This window comes from Camelina sativa, chromosome 11 (genome assembly GCF_000633955.1).
Source record: "Camelina sativa cultivar DH55 chromosome 11, Cs, whole genome shotgun sequence".
In the NCBI taxonomy this organism is placed as follows: Eukaryota; Viridiplantae; Streptophyta; class Magnoliopsida; order Brassicales; family Brassicaceae; genus Camelina; species Camelina sativa.
This window is the reverse complement of record NC_025695.1, coordinates 11,150,034-11,173,166: the sequence shown is the minus strand read 5'-3', so window position 1 is coordinate 11,173,166 and position 23,133 is coordinate 11,150,034. Positions and strand designations below refer to the sequence as shown.

General features: G+C 34.0%; 4 protein-coding genes across 4 annotated transcripts; 1 reads left to right on the top strand and 3 right to left on the bottom strand.

Annotated features, from left to right (window-relative positions):
- On the bottom strand, positions 3,433-4,335 carry LOC104722865 (peptide methionine sulfoxide reductase B8-like). Its single transcript, XM_010441116.2, has 3 exons — positions 4,131-4,335; positions 3,880-4,036; positions 3,433-3,761 (listed from the first exon to the last, which is right to left on the bottom strand). The coding sequence occupies exons 1-3, from the start codon at positions 4,217-4,219 to the stop codon at positions 3,600-3,602; spliced, it is 408 nt and encodes a 135-aa protein (XP_010439418.1). The 5' UTR covers positions 4,220-4,335; the 3' UTR covers positions 3,433-3,599.
- On the bottom strand, positions 6,123-7,176 carry LOC104722866 (peptide methionine sulfoxide reductase B8-like). Its single transcript, XM_010441117.1, has 3 exons — positions 6,957-7,176; positions 6,703-6,859; positions 6,123-6,496 (listed from the first exon to the last, which is right to left on the bottom strand). The coding sequence occupies exons 1-3, from the start codon at positions 7,061-7,063 to the stop codon at positions 6,335-6,337; spliced, it is 426 nt and encodes a 141-aa protein (XP_010439419.1). The 5' UTR covers positions 7,064-7,176; the 3' UTR covers positions 6,123-6,334.
- LOC104722864 (peptide methionine sulfoxide reductase B9) lies at positions 10,690-18,964 on the bottom strand. The gene is given in 5 exon segments (XM_019232254.1): positions 10,690-11,161; positions 11,163-11,253; positions 11,471-11,535; positions 11,537-11,621; positions 18,702-18,964. Coding segments are annotated over 4 exon segments (318 nt in total). The 5' UTR covers positions 11,591-11,621; positions 18,702-18,964; the 3' UTR covers positions 10,690-11,053.
- On the top strand, positions 13,187-14,465 carry LOC104727855. The gene is made up of 2 exons (XM_010446922.1): positions 13,187-14,192; positions 14,431-14,465. Exons 1-2 carry the CDS (start codon positions 13,187-13,189, stop codon positions 14,463-14,465), a joined length of 1,041 nt encoding a protein of 346 aa, XP_010445224.1.

Here is a 23,133-nt window from a genome sequence, read left to right as displayed (position 1 = left end):
GAAGTGCCATACCTCAGTGCTATAGGAGCATTAATATTCTTGGCTAGCCACACTAGACCAGACATATGTTTTACCGTGAACCTCCTAGCTAGATTTAGCTCTTGTCCAACCCAAAGGCGCTGGAATTGTATCAAACATGTATTGCGTTACCTACAAGGAACGTTAGATTTGGGTTTATATTATACTAACTATAACAAAGAAGGTTTAGTTGGTTTTGCTAATGCAGGTTACCTATCGGATCCGCATAATGCTAGGTCTCAAACCGGCTATGTATTTACACATGGTGGTACAGCTATTTCGTGGCGTTCTATGAAGCAAACCATTGCGGCCACATCATCTAATTATACGGAGATTTTGGCAATGCATGAAGCCAGCCGTGAGTGTGTATGATTGAGGTCGATGACTCAACATATCAGGACAAATTGTGGCATGGCTGACGATAAGGAACCAACGGTTATATACGAAGACAATACAGCCTGCATCGCACAGCTCAAAGAAGGATATATCAAGGGAGATCGGACAAAGCACATTTTACCTAATTTCTTCTTCACACATGAACTACAAAAGGCCGGAGAAGTTCAAGTGGTACAAGTTCCGTCTTGCGACAATTCAGCCGATCTCTTCACCAAGTCATTACCGACATCGACATTCAAGAAGCTCACTCACTAGATTGGAATGTGGAGACTAAGGACTTTTAGTGATGCTTGGAACAGGGGGAGTAATGCGTGTTGTACTCTTTTTCCTTCACCATGGTTTTGTCCCAATGGGTTTTCCTGGTAAGGTTTTAATGAGGCAGCACCCCCAAGCGCATTACGGAGATCCCTTAGCATTTGCACGGTTATGTCATCCAAGGGGGAGTGTTGTAAAACACGGATGGTGGATCTTCCATAACCGGCCCATATATGTCATAGTGTGTAAAGCCCATGGCCGAAGGCCCATTACCTATTTCCTATTCCTAGTCGGTTTTGTACTAAGGGTTTATCTATCCCTATATATATGTAACATTCGATTGAGTTAATAAGAATACAAGAGAAAACCTCCTTCGATTTTCTCTAGTTTACAACATACTTGTCATTCTAGGCATATTTTTTTGGTTCAGTTTACTTGTCATTCTCAGTTTCTAATGCACTTTTTAATAGAAAATTATCTTTTTTACTCTTCACTAAATAAATAAAATATTAAATGCTTTAGAAGTTTAGTGGTCAAATAAAGGTTGCAATGGTAAAATATAATAGACTATTTATATATTTTGTTAATATGTGTGAAACAACCTATATAACAACTAAAAAAAATCAGAGGGAGTATTCTTCATAGTTAACGAGGTCATCAATACTTGATTATCACAACCTTCCATATGGGTCCTGACTCGTTGATTTTTGAACCATTTCAGCTTTTGTGGGGCAATTACACAGTTATGGGTTGGAATGGAAAGACACTTGAAGAGATACTTTCAGGGGATAAATGTGAGGACACTCACTCTGTTCACTTTTGTTCTTCATTAGTTTTTGTTTTCATTTCCGATGTAGGTGTTTCTTGGGGATTTAAGGATAAGGGTGAGACTCTTGAACCATATAGCGCGTCATCCGACCCCAAAATCATGTCATCGTTTATGGGAGGGAAGAATCTGGTGAGAGAGATAGTCTTGAACTTCCCGATATCCTTGTTTGCTATGGTTCGAGAATTCAATGTACAAGTTCTCTTCATTTGATTTCAAGCATTACAAAGGGCTTGTTTGGTTCTATGGAATTTAATTAGGTGGCTACATCTTGTTTTTGCTATCTTTTCGTTTTGGATGTTGTTGTATCTCCTGCCTACGGGTTTCTCTTCTCGGACTTCCGATACTATTCCAACAAAAACGTAGTCGTTTCGTTGATGAATGGTCAACCTTTGTACCTGTCAGACCGATAGTTTTAATGTGATTTTGGATGCTGATATACTTGTGTGGAATTATAACCGGTCGACTGTTCGGTAAGTTCCTTAACCAATAGTAATTCATCAAAATTTTCACAAAATTTATAATTTTTTATCATTAATTGATAAAAATATACAGAAAATCAATGTTTATGATACAAAAAAAAATTCTAAAAACCATCTATATAGTGATACAGAGAGAGTAATAATGTAAGATTTTCGATATCATGCTTCGGAAGGTGACAAATGGTGTTTTATTCTTTTGACATTTTTGCACAAAATATTATTAATGAAGTAATGTTACTTACATGAATCCAGATCTGAAAATGACATTCATCAATATAAGTATAAGGTGATATATGATTAGTTGTCTCAATCATATGAAAAATATTTTAATAGTATTTAAATGAGTGAAAATGATACATATTTAAAGATTAGAAATAATCGTGATTAATATCTATATTTTGCTAGATTATGAAATTAAAGACGATATATGGTTTGACTGTGTGTGATTCAACGTTTGCAATGGGTAGGGCAGTTGAGGGTATAATTAAAGCCTTTAATTTGTGTTTATGCATGCAAAACAATGATTTCTTATCTTCATGACTAAAACAATTATTAATAGAATTTGAAAAGATTCCAAAGAGTAATCAAATACTCCACCTGGTTCTCTACATGTTTTAATAGCTTTTAATTTCTCCTTATTATTTATAAAGAATTGAAATGTATAATTACTATATATATATATATACTATATGTTATGCAACAGCAAATTAATATAAGAATATTGATTTCAACCCAAACTAACTAGTGGTAGCACAATCCAAGTTGAAATAACTTAGATTTAAAGTGGTAAAAGACTATGAGTGAAATATAAATTGTTACCAATTGTTTTAAAGTAATCATGAAACTTAACATGCTATATTCATTATTAATTATAACTTTTTGTTTTTTTTTTGGTAATTAAGACTCTCTTTGTACTACTTTAAGTGATGTTTTAACCACTTTTCTGTTCTATTTTAAATGATGCTTTTTATACATAAGGAGTATGTTGTTATAAAATGTTGCTTTATTTATTACTTTTAATATTAAGCAACATATACTATTAAAAAAAAAAAGAATGTGTTGTCGTCGTTGATGATTATTTTTGAAGACGTGTTTGTATATATCCAAAAATATATGTAATCCCTGTCAGCTAGTTTTCCCCGTTTACTTATCCGAATCTATTGAATGTATGTATACTGACTTACTCCAACCTAATAATATATCTACAAATCTTAAATTATATTCAAATAAGAAGGTATGAATGATGAAGCTTCTTAGTTCGTGTTAGATATGATTTATTTCTCTACATCTAAGTAAAAGATAGGTTGAAATTAATATGTAACTATGTTGGTTTCGAATGGACAAAAAGCCATGCTCGTTGAAGCTAGACTATCTTCGTCTAATTTCTTAGTTTTTCCTCCTTCACAATAGTTTTTTTTTGTGAATAAATTTTAAGTTCATAATAAAAATGACAAATAGGAACAAAAAAGAAGAAATTTTATTCATTACCAAAGTTTATTATAATTTTAGAAATTAAACGTAGATTTATTATAATATGACATGAGTAGGAAGAAAGTAAAAGTAGCATCTCACGAAGCATAGAATAGATTATTTTATTTGAGATAAAGTGGTCCGACGAAGATTTATTTGGAGGAATCAGCACCAGCGAATTTGAGAGCGACACTGTTAACGCAGTGACGTTGGTCGGTAGGAGTAGAGTAGCCTTCGCCTTTGAAACAATGGCCAAGATGTCCATCACATACTGCACATGTTATCTCCATTCTTCTTCCACCCATGCCTTCTCGCTATATACATTAACAAAACCAAAAAAAAAAGTTCAAGATTTATTTTAGATTATAATATTGTATATCTATCTATATATATGGATTCAAAAAAAACTATAGAGAAGAATCAAATAATTACAGTTTGTTTAATAGCACCGGGGATAGCATCAAAGAACGCCGGCCAGCCGCAACCGGAGTCGAACTTAGTGGTGGATTTGTAAATAGCAGATCCACAACCAGCACAACTATAAGTTCCTTCGTCAAACTTTTTCACAAACTCTCCTTTGCCTCGTTTACTAAAATCACAAAACAAAACCATTACAACATGTTAAGGTAACAACTTACAATGCAAGTAAACCGAATATTAAGATACCAAGCTAGAGGGCTTACTCTGTGGCTCTTTCTCTGAGAACTTTAAACTGGTCAGGAGACAGGATCGCACGCCACTCGTCGTCATTTGCTGGAAGTGATGCTGCCATGATGGGAATAGGATTTGCTTATGTAATGATGCTTGAGATATTGATTAAAGAGGAAGTGATTAGCTTTTGAGTGATTGTGATTCACATGGAAATGGGTTGGGGTATAAATAGGCCTAGACAAGAATAGTATATCTCAGAGAGACAGGAGAATCGTCCAAAGATACTATACTACACAAATAATAATAATTTAAGTAATTACAGCTAATTAACGCAATAGATCTAGATCTAAAATGATAATGAGGAGAGGGAGAGAGGGAAAAATTTAAAATACCGAGGTAGTGCATGTGGACCTTTTGACTCGGTTTGTATATTATATATTTTCATTTGATCACGATGCTAATACATTTATTTCATTTTTTTAATGGTATTGGTCACATTTTTCTCCTCTTAAAATTATGGCCCCTCGTTTAATTGTTAAAAACAAATAAAACTATGGTTCTTTGAATCTTCCAAGTATTTTGCTGAACAGATTTAAAACGTCGAGTTACGAGCATTTTCTGTGTTATGAGAAAACATTATTTTCTTCTCTCCATGATTATACCATTTATAAACAGTAAGACTCAAACAAGTTGAGCAAAGCGTAACTAAATAGTCTATATTGGAAGATGGAGAATTAGAGATCTACCTAAATTGATGGTTGAGATGACAAAGTTGAAATTTGAAAATCTAAAAGATATGATATTAAAAAAAAAATTATTGATAAATGTTAGTATTTATGTTTGTTCTTCTAGGTTAGGAAATTTAGATTGATCAGCTCTCTCTATATAAGAAGAATGTACGTAAGTTATAATATTATTTTTACAATAATCAGTAATAATTCTTTCTAAACACTTTTGTGTTCTTCACTATCATCCATTTGTTACTCTGATTTCATTCTTACATGTTACAAAAGAACTACAAATAAATGAGAAAATATCTTAAAGTCGATTAATTAGATAAAATAATATGTATTATGATATTCCTATTTTTCCTGAATCCAAGAAAATATCATGTTAAATTGGAGATCCATAAATTGAAGTAAACTAGAATTATAGAAGTCATCGAATGAAGGCATTTGACCATTTATGTGAAGTTTCACAATTATATCAATGAATTTAGATAAGACATGAGTTTGGTGTGGGAAATTTTGGATTTGGGTGAAAGAAAAACTCATATAAGTATATAATAAGTAATGTCAATATTTTTTTTAATGATACTTTCAACTTTTTCTGAATAATATTGTTTTTCTATAATAGTTGTGGGGTTATGTTCCATTAGAATTCAATTATTCAACAGTAACTACGTCCAAGTGGTTATAGCTTTTGTCTTAACTTTAAGTGAGTGTTTTTTAAGAGAAGGTGGTGGATTATTTTAATTAATCTCTTATTTATATTCGGATTAAACGTTGTATTTTGGATTAATAAAGTAAACAAAAGACAAGTTGACATAAAAAAGATATATAATTTGAAGACCAATGATCAATATCTATTACATTGAGATTGTGACAATAGTTGTTAATAGTCGGAGCTTGCCAACTGTTAACTTATGGAGCCTAATTTCTCGGATTCGTCTCCTGTTCTGGCGTGAAAATTACATTGATCGAACGTTGGATTATACAACATGTCTGAGAGAAACCCATTTCATATTTTGGACTGTGTAGTTATATGCTCATTTTCATAAAGTGTATCCTTATATTTAAACCTCATTGTACAATTTGTATCTATGTGTCACGAGTTAGCGAAATGAGGGGAAAAAAAAAAAAAAAAAAGAACTCCCAAAATCGATTATAATGAAATCTGACAGCCTCTTCTATCATCACAGTTTAATTCGTGTTAGATTTCTTAATTAGTATGTCTATTGTCACAGATTCTTAAGTAAATTAAAGGATGGTGTAATATGTTGGCTTGGAGTTGGCAAAAAGAACAAAAAAAAAAGAGTTTTTTATTTATTTTTATTTTTATATTTTCTAATTTTTATTTATGTAGTAACCACAGTTTATTATCATTATAGAGCGTACATTGAACGAAAATTTATGATAATATCACACGAGTAGGAATGTAAACTAGCAAGCGTCTCATGGTCATGGATTGATTCTTTTGATTTCATGAGATAATCTGGTTCGATGAATGATTATAATTATTGGGAGGAATCAGCAGAGGCGAATTTGAGAGAGACACTGTTAACGCAGTGACGCACGTTGGTAGGAGTATCGTAGCCTTCTCCTTTAAAAACATGGCCTAGATGTCCATCACAAACTGCACATGTTATCTCCATTCTTCTTCCATTTAGGCCTTCTGGCTATATATATATACATAACAAACCAAAGAAAACAAACATCAAAGTTAATTTAAAATTATAATTAATCTTTTAATTATGGGTTTGAATGGATTGCCGATTGGCTATAAATGTCCATATTATATCTTTGTCACTTCATTAATGTTTTCGTATATAAAAAATGTAAAATCACTCAAAAAAAGCATAGAGAAGAGTCAATTTTTAATTACAGTTTGTTTAATAGCACCGGGGATGGCGTCGAAGAACGCCGGCCAGCCGCAACCGGAGTCGAACTTAGTGGTTGACTTGTAAAGAGCAGTTCCACAACCAGCACAACTATAAGTCCCTTCGTCAAACTTTTTCACAAACTCTCCTTTGCCTCGTTTACTAAAATCACAAAACCATAACAACATGTTAAGGTAACTACTTACGTACTACGCAAGTTAACCGACCGACAATTAAAATACCTAGCTAGAGGACGTACTCTGTGCCTCTTAATCTGAGAACCCTAAACTGCTCAGGAGACAGAACCGCACGCCATTCCTCGTCTTGTTTCTGGACAGAACCAGTTGTTGGAACTTCTGCTGCCATGACAGGAATTGGATTTGCTTATGTATAGAGATATCAAAGAGGAAGTGATTATAGCTTTTGTTCGAAGTTTTGTTTAAAAGACTTGTTTTAATTGTGATATAACTTTTGTGATGATTGGAGGTATAAATAGGCATAGACAAACGAAAGAGCTCAGGAGAATCGTCCAAATTTAAGGAACTGTTCTAAACAAACAATAATAATTTATGTGTGAATAAAACAATAGATTTAAAAAGGGAAAATCACGTTTTAAACCTTAAAAGTGTTACTGGATAGCACTTTAAACCTCAGGAGAATTTCACTAACAATATAAACCTTGAAAATGATTTTACTAACACTTTGAACTTTTAAAATGATTTTACTAACAATTTAAACATTAAAACTAACTTTCATTTTTGTATCGCCATAAAAAATAACGGAATAATAATATCCGTCAACGCGAAATAGTTAAATTATGTTGGTTTAATTTAAATTTTAATTAGTTCTAGTTTCATAAAGAAATGAAAAGATAAAAAAAATGAATTTGTGTTCATCTTCATTGTAGACAAAACTTTTACGACGTTACTCTTCACATTATTAATCCTTTTAATAAATGTATCTCCACTGGATTCTAATTCAAATCGATTGACTTCTCATTGGAAACCAATGAATCTTCTAAATATATTGTCGTCTTCAATTTTACATTTTTTAAATGTTTTAACTTTACCTCTGATTCTTCATTTGTTTTTGCTTAGATGTATTTTCAATTTTTTTATCAATCATCATAAATAATTAAATTAAATTAAATTAATTAATTAAGTATTTAAATCAAACCAGCAGAGTTTAACTATTTCATGTTGACGGATATTACTGTTCTGTCATCTTTCGTGGTGGTACAAACATAAAAGTTAATTTTAAGGTTTAAAGTGTTAGTGAAATCATTTTAAAAATTTATATTGTTAGTGAAAATATTTCAAGGTTTAAAATGCTATTAAATGACACTTTAAAAGTTTAAAATATGATTTTCCGATTTAAAAATAACAGCAGCGTGAGTTCTACTCGCGGCTCTCTCCTCTCTCCTCCTTTCTCTTCTTCTGATCACAACGCCGTGCATCGAGTGAAAGTTCCTCCGGCGATTCCGGCGTTGAAGAGGAACTACTGGTCCATGGCGCTTCATCCGTAGTCCATTGCACCTACTGATGAGGTCACCAGATCGAAATCAAGGGAGTTTGTGGCGAGGAGAAGCTTCCGCAGGACAATTCCGGTAAGAGCTCTACCGGCGGCGTGGCTTTGCGGTTAGAAGAAGGTAGTTCTCGGCGAGGAATGAGAAAGATATGGCGGTTAGATCTGAACGGCTGGAGACGCAGGAGGTTTTGTCACGGCCGGTGGTTTGACGGGGAGGTCCACCGCCGGAAAGGCAAGGCTAAGCCACCGTTGATGGCTGTTTAGATCTACTCCCTACTGCTCTATCTCTATCAGACTGAACCATGGCTTCCGGATTGTTAGATCGGTTTCTTTTTCCTTCTCTTCACAACTCTACGGTGGCGGGATGGTGATGGTCCTGTGTCACCTTCTCTGTTTGACTCCCGTCTTCCTGGCTCGCCGGTGGTCCTGGGCCGACGAGTATCCGCAATTTCGTGGGAAGGCGGCTGCACTAGGGTTCTCCTTTGCAGATTAGGATTTCTGGCTCATACCGGTTAGCTACCGGTTTCGTTTGATATATCCGGGTTAATTTTGGTCTTTGTTATCTAGTTTGGTTTGTTGTAATCAGACTGGGCCCTAAGGGGATAATTGTATGGGCCTATTCCGGAAATAGTCCATTGAGCATATATGTTTATAAATTGAAAGCCTTTTAACAAAAAAAAAACAACAGCAGCAGCGAAAGTGGGTAGGGGAGGTAGGGCTGATGCGAATACATTTTTTAGTTTTATTCTCTTTGTTGGTCACGTTTATTAGCTTACAAAACTTTTGGTCGTTGAAATGTCATACATAAAAAAAGTATGGCTCGTAGAAATTTCAAAGTCTTCCGTTGAACAGATTAAAAAAAAAAGTTAAAAACATTATTTAGTTTGTGTTCATCATAGATTACGACAACTTCATTACTATTTTCTTCTCTCCATGATTAAAAAAAAAGTTATAGACTTTGATATAAGCAACTTCGGTCTATAGAAAAAAAACAAAGTTCATATTAAAAAACAAATTTAAATTTTTTATTGTTAGTGCTTTCAAATTAAAGAAAATGCAGCGTAAATATGCATATAGAAGTGTATGCTTCCTTTTTATTATATTTTTGTTGTAAGGGTTAACTAGTTTATGTTATCATAATTTATATATACGCAAATAAAATTTAAAAGGTCCATGGCCCATGGGATGCGTTGGCTGACCACAGTAAAGAAAGACTTAGACAAGTTGACCAAACTGTAATTAAATACAACTGATATAAGCAACTTCGGTCTATAAGAAATCTCTGTTGTAAAGGGATTTTGTACATTATTAATAAAAATTAAGATGTTTACTACTACAAGTTGACAAAATATATATTTAGATTTCTACTAGATATCATCTAGTATTAATTTTGAAGCTCCTAATCATTTTTCCATCTGAATCCAAGAGAATTTCATGTCTAAATTGGAGGCTGGTAATTTGAACTAAACCGGAGTTATAAATTGGGCCGTTTGAGCATTTATGCTAAGTTGCACAACTATTTCAGAATTTATAATAATGATATTTGGATAAGACATGACATATGATTATACATCAGTTTGCTTTTGCAAGATACTTCGCCTAATCTTTTTCAATTATTATTACTAAACCCTTTATCAGAGAAATTTCCTTCAGAATTGAGTTCTATACAACATAATCAAGTACTGTATGATGTTGAAAATTTAATACCAAGCCCCATCAAATCTGGTAGTTTTCTATACTTAGTATTTCTTAACAACTCCACAATCTCATTAAGTTGACCTGTTTGGCCTTTGCTCATCAACAACATTATATACAGTACTCTTCCTACTAATAAATAAACTATTAAATAAAGATTTGATTAAACAAAAACCAAAATTTTATTATAGAGGACTTGCACCGAACATATCAACGGTCAATGTAAAGATGACACACGGTATGATCAAGCAATAAAAATTCATAGAAGGGACAAACAACAATGGATCATATCACACATGGATGATTGTCCAAGCCAAGCCAACTCCCCTATTAATATGATATTGTTCGTTTTGGGTTCAAGTGGCAAAATCTGCACAAATTTTTTATTGGGCTCATTCCCAAAATGCCTCATACTAATTGGAGTTGGTCTTAACTTATATATTAAAAATTTATTTTCTAATCTTCAGATGTTGGATATTTTTTGTATCCTAACAAACTATGTACCATGATACTTTGGCTTCGCCTTCAGTGAAACTCAGGTACTTAGGCTTCAGTACCCTTTTATTTATGAAGTATTTTCGACCTAGGCTCTAATACCAATTGTTGGGCTTTCCAAAGCCAAGCCAACTCCCCTAATAGTATGATATTATCCGTTTTGGGCCCAAGTGGCAAAGCCCGCACGGATTTATCATTTAGCTCCTTCTCAAAAGGTCTCATACTAATTGGAGTTGGTATTGACTTATATATTAGAAATATATTTTCTAATTTTCAGATGTGAGACATTGTTTGTATCCCAACAATAACTATAGCTAGGAACGTGACATAATATAACATAACAATCTCAAACGATCACACTTGATCTCCAAATTTATCATGAACGGTGAATTGGTCGAACAAGAGCGGTCATCGATATGGATATATCGATTTATTTGGAAGAAATTTCGGAAAACTTGAGAGAAGCACTGTTGACGCAGTGACGCTCATCGGTCGCTGTGGGAAAACCTTCTCCTTTGACAACATGACCTAAATGTCCATCACATACCGCACACGTGATCTCCATTTTTCTCCCTCCTGCCTCGGGCTGCTATATATAATATACACATAAAACTTGTTTCGATAACAATCATTTTTTTACTAAAACAATTGTGAGTCACAAAAGGATATGTCAATTAGCGTTTGTTTAATGGCACCAGGGATAGCATCGAAGAAGGAAGGCCAGCCACAACCAGAGTCGAACTTAATTAGTGGTGGACTTATAAAGAGGAGTTGCACAGCCAGCACAACTATAGGTTCCGTCGTCGAACAGTTTGGTATACTCTCCTTTACCTCGACCTCTATAAATATATCAAAACCATTACAAAAGAAAAATCAGAAAGAACATCTAAGAGGAAGTGATCACATATGCATGGCATTTTGACATAAGTTTTAAATTTTTAGCTATCTTTATTAAGCCGGACACCTAATAGCATGTTATGGTGATTGTAATTGTTTTTGAGAAAGATGCAATGAAAATATAAATTAAGAAGTTATATGTGTAAATACTATTCTTACGCTGTGCCCTTTTCCCTGAGAACTCTAAACTGCTCAGGAGACAAAATTGCACGCCACTCTTGATCATTTTTTTTGGAAAGATCCAGTTGATGGAGCCACCAATGTTGCGGATGTTAGCATGATTACGATAGATAAATGCCTGGATAAGTGTCTATGAAGGCAACAGAGAGATGATCGTGTGAGTATATAGAACTGCATGAGGAGGGGTATGACTACGCTGTTTATGTAATAATGTTGGAGATATATTGTTTGAAGTTTTGTATTAAAGATTTGGTTTGATTGTGATTCAAATACTTATGATGAATGGGGGTATAAATAGGCATAGGACAAGAATATTTTTCAAACAGCTCAGGAGAAATTAAACAAATAATAATGTTTGCACAAAAAAAAAGAATAATAATAATTTTACGTATCAATTATGCAATAAATTTGAAAGTACAGCAATGAGAGTGGTGAGGTAGTGCTTCGTAGACTTGTTGACTCGTTTTGACGTATACTATATATAATTTCATTTGATCACGATGCGAATACACATTTTAAATTTTTTTTATTGTTTTCTCTTGGTCATGTCGTTTGGCTCATTAGATTATGTGGGTCGTTAAAATTTAATTAGAAGTCTTTCGTTAAACAGGTTAAAAATTAAGTTAAGAGCAAATGAAAAACAAATGTAGCTTAGTCATTGGCTGAATTGGTTGACAAAAACACGTCCCCTACCACAGTGAAGCTCAGACAAGTTGATGAGCAAAGCGTAATTACATTAAATTTAAATACTAGATACTCCATCTGTTTCTTACATGTCGTAAACGCTTTTGGTACGCCATATAATAAAACCTATAATGTCTACTATATAGGACAAATAAATAATATTTAGAGTTCTATAAGAAATCATCTATTATGAAGCGTTCGTAATCTTTATTCTAACCGATTCCAACACGTTTTCATATCTAAAAAACTGGAGATTTATAATTTTGAACTAAACCAGAGTTGCAAATTCATTTTATGATGGCCATTTTTGAGCATTTAAATGTGAAGAGGCACACTTATTTCATGCAGAAAATGAAACGATTGATAGAGATATTAGACACAAAATCGACCAGTGAATACATACATTCTTGAGTTTGGTGTGGGAATTTCCGGAAGTGGGTACGTAAAAGAAAAACCAAATTGCTTTTTACAAAATTAACTACTTCACCGTCTCTCATGGGAATTTACTTCAGGAACTTATATCACTATATCAGTACACAATATTTATTTGAAGTATGATGTTGAAAAATCCATATCATGGTTCATCAAATGTGTTAGTTTTCTATGCATGGAAAACGTGAAAAGCTATATACATATATGATCCAAACCCATTACTTTTGGGCTCCACCATTTTCTATCCATGATAATTTCACCTTATAAATTATTTTGCTCAGTATAGCAGTATAACTAATAAAATTATACAAAATATTGAAAGACATATATATATTTTGTTATACGTATCTAGGAAATTGTTTAAGTTGTTAATATTGTTCCAGATTGAGTGGAACCTCACCTCGATCCTCTCCTCTATTTGTGTAACTATTTTGGCTATATAAGCCTTGTACGTATAATGTAAACCGATGAGGAATTCCACAAGATTTCATGGTATCAGAGCATCTGGGACTTTGATCCTCTTTCATTTCTTTTCTCTCTCTCTCTTTTCTTTTATCTGTTTCTTTCTTTTCGCCATTAATGGCTGCTCCTAACAGCTCTAATGAACGCTGTTTTGGTGTTACAAACATCAAAAATCAAATGCATGTGCTCCTTGATGAAGATGAGCACAACTATGATGCCTGGCGTGAGCTTCTTCTCACACACTGCATGGCTTTCGACGTCTCCGGTCATTTGGATGGTTCTCTCCGTCCTGCCAATGCCAACGACGATGCTTGGTTGAAACGTGACGGTCTGGTGAAGCTTTGGCTTTACAGCACCATGGCGCCACCACTGTTTCGCTCCTCCTTCCAGACCGGTGGTACTGCTCGTGACGTCTGGAATCGTGTGGAGGCTCAATTCCGCAACAACAAAGATGCGAGAGCCATTCAACTCGACAACGAACTCCGCACAATGGAGATCGGCGACATGACTGTTCGTGACTATTGTCAGAAGATGAAATCAACGGCAGCTCTTCTAACCAATATTGGTACACAAGTCACCGACCGGACTCTCGTTATGTACATCATAAATGGTCTTAACGACAAGTTTGATAACATCATTAACGTTATCAAACACAAAGATCCTTTTCCTTCTTATGAGTCTGCCAAATCGATGCTTGAGTGGGAAGAGACCAGACTCAAGAAGAGTACTCGTATCACTGCTTCACACTCAGACACCTCCTCGTCCTGGACTGCACTCACTGCTACGACCACACCAGTGCAGAATCCACACTTCCGCAACCGCAACGGCGGTCACAGAGGAAATCGCAGAGGAGGAAGAGGCAACAACAGAGGAAACAGAGGACATTCCTCCTACAATCGCAATCCCTGGAATGGACCACCGTTTTGGCCACCACCACCTCCGTACTGGATGCCTCAATACCCGCAGGGGCCACCAGCTCCGCGCTCATTTCCTGCTCCACCACAGCAGGCCAACCTCGTTGAATTTCCGTTGCAAGCTTACACCTCTAAAGCCATCGCCGATCCTTCTTCTACGGACTGGTACATGGATTTCGGCGCCACGGCACATCTAGCCGCACATGCAGGTACGCTCCACTCTACTTTTAAACATAACACCGGTCAATCTGTCATTGTGGGTAACAGTTCCTCCATCCCTGTCTCAGCCATAGGTTCATCTTCAATTCAAACAAACACCAAATCCCTATCTCTTAACAATGTCCTAGTCACTCCTAAAATTGTTAAGAATCTAATCTCTCTGTTCGTAAATTCACTAAAGACAATCGGTGTTCTGTTGATTTTGATCCTTTTGGTTTTACTGTTAAGGATCTTCAAACACGGACATCAATGCTCCGAAGTGATAGCTCCGGCGATCTCTACTCTCTTCCTTCCACAATCAATAAAACGCCGGTAGCTTCCACAACTCTTTTGGCTATAACCCCCGATCTATGGCACAAACGCTTAGGTGACACAAATAATGCTTCTCTTTCTTCTATTTTTCAATCGAATCCTATGTTATGTAATAAAGGGAAACTTTCATCTTCTTGCGAACCTTGTTTTTTGGGGAAATCAATAAAGCTTCCGTTTGTTGCTTCTGAAACTTTGGTTACTCAACCCTTTGACATAATCCATTCGGACATATGGACATCTCCCATCCCTAGAGTGAGTGGTCTTCGTTATTATGTGTTGTTTCTTGATCAATTCACTCACCATCTATGGGTTTATCCCCTTCGTCGTAAGAGTGACGTGTTTTCAAAGTTCCTTCATTTTTCAAATCTAGTTGAAAATCAATTTCACACTTCCATCAAAAATTTCCAGTGTGATAATGGGGGGGGGGAATATAACAACAAAGATTTTCACAACTATTTTAGCTCTAAAGGTATAAATTTCCGTTTTTCCTGTCCACACACTTCCCAGCAAAATGGCCGTTCAGAGAGGATGATTCGAACCATTAACAACACCGTTCGAACTCTCCTATTCCAAGCTCGACTCTCACCATCATTTTGGGTCGAAGCTCTACATACAGCGGCTCATATCCTCAACATCACACCATCAAAAGCCATTTCCAATCAAATTCCCTTCACTTTGCTTTATAACAAACGCCCAGCCTATGAGCATCTCAGAGTTTTTGGATGCTTATGTTTCCCGAACCTGAATCACTCTACTCTGCCTAAGTTGTCCCCACGCACAACCCCGTGTTTGTTCCTTGGCTACCCAACCCATCATAGAGGATAACGCTGTATGGATTTGAAAACCAATCGTATAATCATCTCGCGTCATTTTTTCTTTGACGAAGAGAAATTTCCCGCTGCAAACCTTTCTGCACCAAAAGAAACGTATTCTTTTCTAGACACAATTGAACCATCACCGCTCTTTAAATCCATCTTGCAAGCCCCATTCTCTTCACCACCGCAACTCCCACCATTTACAGCACCAACACGCCCTCCTCGTCTTGACCCAATCTTTCGTGTTCCTTCTACCATTCAAACTAGATCCAAATCTGGTATCACCAAACCCAGGCAGATGATATCACTTCTTGCCAAAACCAATGCTCTTCTTCACAAAACCAAATCCCCAATACCAAAAAGCCATCTCTCTGCTCTCTCAGACCATAACTGGAATCCCGCAATGATAGATGAACATGGTGCTATGATTAAAACTAAGAGTTGGAACTTAGTTCCTCGTCCGCCTAATGTTAATATTGTTCGATCTATGTGGTTATTTAAACACAAGTACGATGAGAATGGTGTTTTGTCACGTCATAAAGCGAGATTGGTTGCTAATGGAAAGTCTCAACAAGAGGGTGTCGACTACACAGAAACATTTAGTCCGGTCATTAAGCCTGCTACAATTTGTGTGGTTCTTAATGTGGCTGTTGGTTTGGCATGGCCAATACATCAATTAGATGTTAAAAACGCGTTTTTACAAGGGGATCTAGAAGAGACTGTCTATATGCATCAACCACCGGGGTTTGTTGATCCTAACTATCCAAATCATGTTTGCAAATTGAACAAAGCAATCTATGGCCTTAAACAAGCTCCTAGAGCTTGGAATGCTCGATTTACGTCTTTCTTGAAACTCATGGGCTTTGTTCAAAGCAGAGCAGATCCGTCTTTGTTTATTTTCAGGAAAGGACGTGACTTCTCCTATCTGCTCTTATATGTCGATGACATCCTTCTCACAGCCTCAACAACAACATTACTGCAACGTGTCATTGCCAAGCTCAAATCAGAATTCTCGATGACAGACATGGGCAAACTGCGTCAAAAGCAGAGTACAACAAAAGGGGTCTCTTTTTATCACAATCTGTTTATGCGCAGGACATACTTGCTAGAGCTGGAATGTCCGCCTGCAAACCTCTGGCCACTCCAGTGGACCTCAAGTCAAAACTCTCCATCGACGACGGCGACCCAGTCGCTGATCCAACATCTTATCGCCAACTTGCCGGAGCTCTCCAATATCTAACTTTGACAAGGCCAGATATCTCTTATGCAGTTCATCAGATTTGCCTCTGTATGCACACTCCACGACAACCACATCTCGTTGCACTCAAACGTATTCTCCGATATCTAAAAGGGACAGTCAATTATGGAATACAGATGGTCCGAGGTCAAATAGATACACTTACAGCTTACTCCGATGCCGACTGGGCAGGCTGTCCAGACACCCGTCGTTCTACTTCCGGTTACTGTGTCTTTCTAGGTCTGAATCTTGTGTCTTGGTCCGCCAAACGACAGCCAACGCCGTCTCGTTCCAGTTTGGAGGCAGAGTACAAAGGCGTCGCCAACACTGTTGCCGAGCTCACTTGGATACATNACATTACTGCAACGTGTCATTGCCAAGCTCAAATCAGAATTCCCGATGAGAGACATGGGCAAACTGCATCACTTTCTTGGCATAAAAGCAGAGTACAACAAAAGGGGTCTCTTTTTATCACAATCTGTTTATGTGCATGACATACTTGCTAGAGCTGGAATGTCCGCCTGCAAACCTCTGCCCACTCTAGTGGACCTCAAGTCAAAACTCTCCATCGACGACGGTGACCCAGTCGCTGATCCAACATCTTATCGTCAACTTGCCGGAGCTCTCCAATATCTAACTTTGACAAGGCCAGATATTTCTTATGCAGTTCATCAGATTTGCCTCTGTATGCACACTCCACGACAACCACATCTCGTTGCACTCAAACGTATTCTCCGATATCTAAAAGGGACAGTCAATTATGGAATACAGATGGTCCGAGGTCAAATAGATACACTTACAGCTTACTCCGATGCCGACTGGGCAGGCTGTCCAGACACCCGTCGTTCTACTTCCGGTTACTGTGTCTTTCTAGGTCCGAATCTTGTGTCTTGGTCCGCCAAACGACAGCCAACGCCGTCTCGTTCCAGTTCGGAGGCAGAGTACAAAGGCGTCGCCAACACTGTTGCCGAGCTCACTTGGATACGGAATCTTATGCTAGAGCTCCACCGACCAATTCAACATGCCTCTGTCGTTTACTGTGATAATATCGGGTCCGTCTACCTCTCAACTAACCCAGTACGGCACCAACGAACAAAGCATGTAGAGCTCGACATACATTTCATCCGAGACAAGGTAGCTATCGGCGAGGTCAAGGTTCTGCACGTACCTACTTCACTCCAATATGCAGATATTTTCACAAAAGGCCTACTGAGTTCACTTCACAATGAATTTCACACCAGCCTCACCGTTCTTCCGACGATGTGACTGCGGGAGGGTGAAAGACATATATATATTTTGTTACACGTATCTAGGAAATTGTTTAAGTTGTTAATATTGTTCCAGATTGTGTGGAACCTCACCTCGATCCTCTCCTCTATTTGTGTAACTATTTTGGCTATATAAGCCTTGTACGTATTATGTAAACCGATGAGGAATTCTACAAGATTTCAAATATATGTTTTTCATGTTCTATATGTTAAATTTGATGTGCTCATCTTTTATCAAAAGAATACTTATGTAACACATCTTTTAAACGTTGAACTATATTTCGCTCGAGTAATTTTTTGGGTAGAAGAATAAAATCGTAAATGCAACTTCGAGTGAGAAACCACATTTTAAGTCATTTGGAATTAGCTAGGTATCCACTGCGATCTCCTTTCTGACCTTAATATCAATTCTGAGGTCATATCCCATATTTGCGTCTTGCGAGGTAGCTGAATTTGTGTGGCATACTGTCATGTATTCTTATTTTTGTGATATATACTGTCATATTTTCTCTTATCTTTTTAGTTCGCCTCTCCTTTATTAACTTACTAGTATTTATCCCGTCCTACGTACGGGCAAACACACACCTAATATAATTAGGAAATTGGTATTTGTTTTCTAAAGATAATTTCTGTTTTAGTAAACTAACTGGATTGGTTTTATAAAAGAAATGTTTTGAAAAAAATGATTTTGATACACCTAATGTAAATTGGTTGTGCAGCAAAACTTGTGACACGAAGGAGAGTAGTAGTAAATCGAGTAGCTTTTCATCCATATAGCACATTCATAACGTGATGTTTCAAACATTAAATATGTGCAGTAGATCGAAACTGTCTTAAATTAAAATTAAAAAAAAAAAAAAAACTTACTTAGTTGATGAATTACATCATTAACATAAACACAAAGCAAGCCTCCCTTCCGGCTTCCACAATGGATGTTTTCTTGTTTCAGAGACAAAACAGGGAAGTTTGAGTTCATTCACAACATAGTAATCTCTCTGCAACTGTTTCTTAAACAGTAGAGTGTGTTGGCTTTGCTTTCTGATCGATTAGACTATTGTGTGGACTTATGTAGTACATCTTTTCTAGTGGACTTGTGGTGTTGTCTTCACCCACTTCCATTTTCTAGCTCAGTTTTTTTGTAAAATATTTCTTTATGAAAGAAAGCTTATGTGATTTCATCTTATTGGACATATGACTTGTGATTTATACAATAAAATATTTTTTTAGATGGATAAATTAGTCCATTAAGTTAGAGAACAAATGTTCCACTTACGAACAATAAAGTATTAGATCAATATTAAATTAGTCCATTAATTATTACTATTGTTTTACTAATTACTAGACTAATTAGAATTGGATCCGTGCTAGAGCACGAATTAATATTTATTTTATTTATTTTGTAATTTTTATTTAAAATATTATATATATGATTGTTTTATTTGTTTTAATTTTTTTTCTCAAATACTATACCATAAAATCATATGTTGAATATAACTTATGAAAATATCATCTATTTTGTAAGATCTATTCTAGTAGATCTAGATTTTGACATGCGGTACACTGCAGTTTAAGTTATTTGATAAAAATATTAATTTCTGTTTGTTAATTTTATTTGATTTGTTTAGTTTTTAAAATTATATATTATATTTTGATTGTTAATTACACTATACCGCATATTAATTATTTTGTTACAATATTAATTAATCGATTTAATTAGATACATCTAACAATCTAATATTCATATTGTGTGATATTTTATCCATGTAGCACCGAATTAATGATATTTTAAGTTTCTATTAATATCTACTCAAACATGTCTAGCCATATAACTCGTTGTGTGATATTTTATTTCGTTTTACACCGTAGAAAAAACTTCATAAAAATCTAAATCTATTTTTAAAATTAAAATGTTTTAATAAAGTTTTTTTTTTTTAGAAATTGAACTACTTATAATATTTAAACTTCTTATAAAGTTTAAATATTATTAATATCTTGAACATTTTATAAAAAGATAAATGTTTTAATAATTGAAATATTAATAATATTTAAAATTTTAAAAAAGTTATACATTTGAATTTTTAAAGTTATTAAAAGTTGAAATTCTTTAAAATAAAGAACCATAATAAAATGCATAATTTTTTTAATTTCAATGCTTGATAAATCAAGGTTTCTGCTCATTCGTATTCAGAATCATTTTGGTCTCTTTTTTTATTAATATGATTTTGAATCTTTGCCTAGTTTTCTAAGGTGATGTAGGGCATTTTGTATATTTTTTTTATTCATCAGTTGAGCAATATATGTCTGTTTTAAAAAATTTAAATTACATCATATGCAAAATAAATAAATGTGAAAGAAGAATCACATATTTTTGTTTTAATTAGGTTGAGAGATTTCCTTATCTTTTAAATGTTAACTATAATTGATTTATATGTTACTATAATTAACTAAATCCATACTATCCTTACTTACCAAAAATCAGACTAACCCGTATATTATGATACACCTATGTCACAAGTTTATAAGCAAAAAATCATAAATATATCTATTATATAGTCTACAAAAAAATGTCATGTACTTCCGTTTTATTATATAGAGGATTTATCTATATAGTAATCCTTTTGTTTTTTTAGGCAACATATAATTAATCCTTTTGTAAGTGGAACATTTGTTCTGCTAGTGTATGACATGATACAATAGTACAACCTATTATTTATGGTATGATCTTTATTCATATATTATCTCGCTATATGATAATCTAATTATTATTTTTTTTGATCAACAGATGATAATCTATTATTTGACGTAAAAATAAAAACGTAATCTATTAATTATACATTATTTGACTATAAGATAATCTATGTTATTTATTTGTATAGTACATTTGTTATTTTCATTTATGAGATATCATATACTCCCTCCGGTTTTTTTTACTTGTCATTCTAGAGCTTTGCACACAAATTAAGAAAATAGATCAATGTTCTATTTTACCCCTTCTTTAATACATTTTTTGATTTTTTTATTAGTTAAACCATTAAAATAATTAGGATAAAATTGGTATTTTTACCAAACATATGTATTGAAAACTTAAAATAACAAGTATTGGAAAACAAAATTTTTACTTTAGAGTGACAAATAAAAAAAAACCAGAGGGAGTAGTATATATGAGTATAATAGTAACTGGCATACTATAAATTTAATAACATGTGTTATGACATCTCATATATGTTGTATAATATTCCATTTGTAAAAAACAGTAAAGTAACAACATGTCACGAGTTGTGTTCGTCACCAGTGATCAGTTATGTAGCATAACATGTTATATTTTTGCAGCAAAAAAAAAAAATCATATTTTTTAACATATCATGGTATATCGTATATGAAAATGCTACAAACTGAACTGAAAAATCCCATTTTATGGAATTCTTGGATATTTCATTTATATGTGATAATGTGAATGATGTATAATATTTGACAATAATTTCAAAACTAAACTCAAAAATTAAATGATGTGAACTCTAAATTGATAGAATTTTGCCAACAAATATATACCAAGTTGTATATGCTACAAAACAAACTAAAATAATTATTTTCAAATAATTATAGGCAGCATGTTGTATATAAAAATATTTTTTATCACAAGATGGGATAATGGATGCTTACAGAGTAACACAATAATCTTTTTTGTTTAATATATAATTTATCGCCTAGAACATGCTATACGGAGCTTTTTTTTTTTTTGTTTTTTTGTTTTTTGAATCATCTGTTGTGGGGAATGGGATTGTTGATGCATGAGTCACGTGAACACATGAAAGTTCAATCATATAAATTTACCAAAAACTGCAATAATCTTCAGGCAAAAGTCCAATATTAATTTACCAAAAACTATAATAATGCTCCTACTTGACAGGTAGATACACCACGTGAAAAACTAAAACTGGCACCACACCCGTATAAATACCGTATGACTAATAACATGGCCCTTAATAATACAAACCAAATAATAAAAACCGTATGATTTTGATTAGTATATGAAAATAATGCAGAAACGAATTGTACAATCAGGATTTTACAAGTTTTTTTTTGTATTATTTTTGCTAGCTATCACATTTTGTTGAGTACAGATTTATTTCCGGTATTCTCACACTTTGTAAAATTATTGTCTATAATAATGTTCATCAATTTCATAGTTGAGTTATAGTACTACTTTTATATTTAATAACTAATACAACTTTTTCAGTAAAAGAAAACAATATAACTTTATCATTAGTTTCCATGTATTTCCACTAATTAATTAATCAATCACTATGTATTTCACACACACTTGACAAAAAAATAGTAACAAAATTATTAGCAACTTGCAAAGTAGAACCAAACTAATCTATTAAAAATTATATCTTCTTAAAAAAAAGAATTATTTCAAAAAAAATTTGTACCATGTATTTATATTGTAGATTAAATCAATTACAAGATAAGGATTCTTTTTAGTGGGATTTGTAACTTTTGTTATTTTTTTCTTAAATCTAAAATCATAATTTTAAACATGGGTTTATTTGGTTCAAACTTTTTTTAAGGTATAGCTTTTTTTATTAAGTAGTACTATGTATTTTATGAAAAATTTTATTGGCAGAATAAAATCTTAGAGAAAAACATAAGAGTGATCTTAAATGAACGAAATTAAATGTGCCCCTAAGCTAGTTGCAGTAATTATTTTTATTGATATGCGCATCATTGCACTGTATCTTACAGCAAATTCTTGGTTGTTGCTCCAGGGTTGTCATGTACATTCTAAATAATGTATTCCTTTTTTTTTTTGGGAAGAACAAAAATTATAATTAGCAAAAAAAAAATATATTTGTGAATGGGAAAATTCCCAAAAAAAATGCCAACTATTAATATTTGCCAGAAAAAAAAACATGAACTTTTTTCATTCCCAGAAAAATACGTAGACTATTTTTTAGTTGATAAAAAATACACGAACTACTATTTTTTCCAATTTATCCTCGTCTCCATTACGACCGTTAACGACATTGTGACGACGTTAATATTTTTAAAAGAAATTCCAGAAAAAAACACAAACTATTTATTGTTGCCAGAAAAATACATGAACTTTTTTTTCTTTACCTAAAAAATACGTAATATTCCATTTCTTATTTTTCCATTAACAATGTTAAAAATCATAACTCATAATTTTTTCTGCTCTCTTGAACTTCATACAAGTTTTCACTACTATTTAGGATAACTAAATTCAAGAACAAAAATACAAAACTAGATTAATCGATTTCCAAATTTCTCAATTAGT

Coding starts and splice junctions, on each gene's coding strand:
- LOC104722865 (XM_010441116.2), bottom strand. CDS start 4,219: ATGGCAGCATCACTTCCAGCAAATGACGACGAGTGGCGTGCGATCCTG. Junction 4,037..4,130: donor CTCAGAGAAAGAGCCACAGA/GTAAGCCCTCTA, acceptor TTGTGATTTTAG/TAAACGAGGCAAAGGAGAGT. Junction 3,762..3,879: donor CCGGTGCTATTAAACAAACT/GTAATTATTTGA, acceptor TAATGTATATAG/CGAGAAGGCATGGGTGGAAG.
- LOC104722866 (XM_010441117.1), bottom strand. CDS start 7,063: ATGGCAGCAGAAGTTCCAACAACTGGTTCTGTCCAGAAACAAGACGAG. Junction 6,860..6,956: donor CTCAGATTAAGAGGCACAGA/GTACGTCCTCTA, acceptor TTGTGATTTTAG/TAAACGAGGCAAAGGAGAGT. Junction 6,497..6,702: donor CCGGTGCTATTAAACAAACT/GTAATTAAAAAT, acceptor ATATATATATAG/CCAGAAGGCCTAAATGGAAG.
- LOC104727855 (XM_010446922.1), top strand. CDS start 13,187: ATGGCTGCTCCTAACAGCTCTAATGAACGCTGTTTTGGTGTTACAAAC. Junction 14,193..14,430: donor ACATCTAGCCGCACATGCAG/GTACGCTCCACT, acceptor TTTACTGTTAAG/GATCTTCAAACACGGACATC.